Source organism: Panicum virgatum, chromosome 6K (assembly GCF_016808335.1).
Source record: "Panicum virgatum strain AP13 chromosome 6K, P.virgatum_v5, whole genome shotgun sequence".
Classification (NCBI taxonomy): Eukaryota; Viridiplantae; Streptophyta; class Magnoliopsida; order Poales; family Poaceae; genus Panicum; species Panicum virgatum.
Genome location: NC_053141.1, coordinates 30,681,999 through 30,685,966, shown reverse-complemented (window position 1 = coordinate 30,685,966; position 3,968 = coordinate 30,681,999). Strand labels below are relative to the sequence as shown.

At 52.0% G+C, this 3,968-nt stretch overlaps 1 protein-coding gene across 1 annotated transcript; it reads right to left on the bottom strand.

Moving 5' to 3' along the window:
- Positions 1–249: 249 nt before the first annotated feature.
- Positions 250–3,415, bottom strand: LOC120712205 (pirin-like protein). The gene is made up of 8 exons (XM_039997927.1): positions 3,145–3,415; positions 2,764–2,907; positions 2,590–2,639; positions 2,140–2,178; positions 1,976–2,004; positions 1,768–1,830; positions 1,306–1,409; positions 250–1,189 (listed from the first exon to the last, which is right to left on the bottom strand). The coding sequence occupies exons 1-8, from the start codon at positions 3,285–3,287 to the stop codon at positions 670–672; spliced, it is 1,092 nt and encodes a 363-aa protein (XP_039853861.1). The 5' UTR covers positions 3,288–3,415; the 3' UTR covers positions 250–669.
- Between the last annotated feature and the right edge of the window lie 553 nt (positions 3,416–3,968).

Here is a 3,968-nt window from a genome sequence, read left to right as displayed (position 1 = left end):
TTGTCATTTATGTTTGTCTATATATCAAAATTCCCAATGAATCATTATTGAACCACAATGGCTGTGGACGGAACGAGCAAAATTCTACTTGTTCTTACGTACAAGAAGAGTAAAAGCGTCATTTGCGTGCCACGTTAACCGCAATCTAGCAGACTACTAACGGTAATGGCAGCAATAAGGGGAATGTAATTTTCATGTGGCGGCAGTTGGCAATGAAGGGAAGTGTAGAATTTTAGTGGCAGACAAGGGAACGGGTAAATTTTCAATAACATACGGGGAATTTGCCCTTACAAAATACAGCTCTCTCACATCAAAACAAATTCTGTTCTAGTCTACATTTTAAGACCCTGAGGCCTGAGCCTGGATTTTAAGATGCGAAGAGAATCAAACAACTCAACAAGTTACGCACCAGCAGGGAATTAACAAGTCAGAGAGGGGAGTTTGCTCTGCAAACCAACAGTGTAGTGTTAACTTTAATTTTGGCTAAAATTTCTCTGGTTGACAAGTCTGAAATTCTTAGAATTAATTTTGCCGAACTTTAGAACCGTGCTCGTTGGTACTAGATCATCGTGCTCCCACTGCAATGCCAAACGGGGTCCACGTACGTAGGAATCCAGATACAATTCATAGCCACCCACTTGCACGAACATTGATTCCAAATTGAGAGTATCAGCGCATGGCGGCGGTGGCGGCGTGGTCGGAGGTCCAGCCGTCGGCCATCTCGAAGCCGTTCTGGCGGCGGCGGAAGTCCTCCCGCGCCTGCTCCACCTCCTCCCGGGTGTTCATGACGAAGGGCCCGTCCCGCACCACCGCCTCGCCGTGAGGCCGCGCCGCCACGAGCATCACCCTCGCGCCCCCCGCCGCGGCGAGCCCCTCCGCGGCCCGCACGTCCACGCCGTCGCCGTCGGCGCCGAACACGACGAGCGTGCGCGCCCCAGCGGAGGCGTCGCCGAACACGGCCTCGCCGGCGATGACGTAGGCGCACGCGCTCCACCCGCGCGGGACGGGCTGGCGGAGGCGCGCGCCGGGCCGCAGGGAGACGTCGAGGCACAGCGCCGGGGTGCGCGGCCGCAGCGGGGAGCGCGCGCCCAGGCACTCGCCCGCGATGACCTTGACGGAGACGCCGCCGTCGCCCGTGGCGGCGGCGGGGATGTCGTGGCTCGCCAGGTCCTGGTACCTCGGCTCCATCCTGCACGCAGCGCGGCAGCCCAGCTGATCAGCGACTCCAAGTCCCAATGCAAGTCTCCCAAACCCCAATAATCCAAGAAGCGAGGAAGCATGGCGGCGGGCGACTGCGGCACTTACATCTTGTCGTTGGCGGAGAGGTTGACCCAGATGTTGATGCCCCGCTGCACGCCATTGCCGGCGGGCACCTCCGCGTGCACGACGCCGCGCCCAGCCGTCAGCCACTGCATTTCACCCGAGCACGCCGGGTCAGTTGACGACGACCATAGATGCTAGTGCTACATGTCAACTCTCTTGAGGTCTGACCAATTCTATTCTACACGCCGCTAGCTTTTTCTTGAGTGGAGTATGACTGGCTCATCATGGTGGTCGGCGTGAGGCCAGGGTGAACAATGGAGCCGCAGATGCACCTGTTCCTTTCACAAGCTGCTGCTTTTTATAGGGTATCTGGTAAATGTTTAGGCTTGAGATGCGCTGCTTTTTCTTCAGAACTATGCAATTTACAGTTTTTTTTCCTTTTTACAATGAACAGAGTCCCTATAGTCTTGTGCGTTCAATGCTGCTGTGGATGGGAGACCTAACCTGAACATCTCCTTCTTTGATGGTGCCCTTGTGCCCTGAAAAGTCATGGTAACTGACGCCTCCCTGAAAGCAACACCGGAAGACAAAACATTTTGTCAGCAATTTCACTTTAAGAAAAAAAGAAATATTGTTCAATATACTAAATCAACCTTGCAACATATAAAGTAGGATTCATAAGGATCATATGAAAAATCTCATGAATTCTTACCTTGAGCATATAGGTGACGTTCTCAAACCCTGATGACATACCACGCAGGAAACAAAGAAGAAAAATAAACAAAAAGTCAGTTTAATTAGAAACGTTTACTTTGCTCCATTTATAGAAAGTATAAATATTGATTTATTGGTATTGCTAGAGGGGGAGATACAAACCTCTGTGGGGATGGTCAGGAAAGGCAGCTGGTGCAGAAACTGAAAAGACAAAGGAAGGAAAAGAAAAGGAAAATTATGAAAGAATTTTGGATTCACTGCATATATATACTTCGTATTTAAGTCTACCGATGACCGATCCATGATGGCGCTCGAAACTTTTATGTGTTTCCTTCGAGTTCAGTGGGTGCATTTATAATTACTTAAATGTTTATGAAAACATATATAGGTGACAGCTAGACTTTTGATAGAGATTATTAATAAGTTTGCCGTGGTACATATCAGACATGTTTAAAGCTACTTTATCAGTTGCCATTTTTGCTTTGTGCATGAACAAGATCGATCACCAGTTTCTTGTCAATATCGTCTTTGATGTTAACAGAAAAAAAATCCTTCTATTTTTTACTGCAAAAAAAAAACACATATCACCCGGCCGGGAATTATTCTACGTACACTCGAACTCGTCGAAAGAAAGGATAGGATCCAACTCTGGCAGCTCAGGCCTGCATCAGTTAGAAACAAGTTATGTGCCGGTTAATATCAGGATTATCGCAAATGAACTGCAAGAACCAAGAACCTATATATAGGCGCTATGCTGAAGATGCGATGGCGACGATGGATTGTTACCTGCCGATGCTCCGCCAGAGCGCGAAGCCCTCCACGTAGGGCTTGCGCTCGCACGCCAGCGTCCGCACCACCGCCCGCGGCTCGCTCATCGTCACTTCGCCATCGCCGTTGTCCATGGCTCGCCGCTGCTCCTCGCTGCCATGGCTGGTGATCAAAACATTTTACATGGTCGTCAGCTCAAGCAGGAAGAGAAAAAAACAGAAGGCACACAGGAGTATCGGAGCCCGCCGGTAAGCAAGCCGGGCGTCATGCACGCGAGCGTTAGTTGCTCATGGCCTGGACTCTGCTGGCTGCAGCTATCTAGCGAGGAGCCGAGCCGATCGGTGGAGGGGGAGAGAGTTCACTAATAATAATCATCAACAAAGGGATCCGTGCGGGTACCTCTGAGTCATGTCAGTCTCCATGCCACCGGGCTTCCGCCTCTCGCCGACCTCGGCGGCCGCCATTGCCGGCTTCCCGGTCGATCCCTGGAGAGGAGACGGAGGAGGGACCAGAGGCATGCAAGCGGTGGCGGCAGCAGACATTATGGCGGCGGCGAGCGGATATATATATATGGTGTGTGTACGGAAGAAAGAATTGCTGCGCCGGCCGCCGTCCCGTGGAGCAAACGAACAACGGAGGCGGCGCTGGTGGTGGTGGCTGTGGCTCTGGTCGTCGCCCCGGCCGGCGTTTAAATACCCGCGGCGGGAGGGCAGCAGGAGGCGATGGAAGGAGCGGAAGATGGGGGCTGCGTGGAGACAGAGGAGAGGTGTGAACGCCCGTCGCGGGTTGGGACCCGCGCCGGGTGGTCCCGCTGCCGCTGCATGTGTGGTGTGGTCCCACCGCCGGCCGCCTCTGACGCCGAGAGCTCGCGCACTAGCTCTCTGTCCCGTCCCTCCCGTGTGAACGCGGGCTTTGTCGCGGCAACAGCATCGTGTCGTCTAGTCTCGTGATTAGGCCGTGCCTGCCTCTGATCTGGCACTCCACCATATTTGGATTTAGGGAAAATTCGATTCGTGCCACCACAACTCCGTGAAATTGGGTGTCACGTTCAAAATCATGCCACTCAATGGCATGATTTTGAACATGAGATCCAACTTCAAGAAATTGGAGTGGCATGGATCAAAATGACCCTTGGATTTAAGGGTCTTGTTTGGTTTTTCTAGCGCATACGTGCCGAGAAAAAAATCTCATATGCATAGAGTGTTAAACAAAGTTTATTTGCA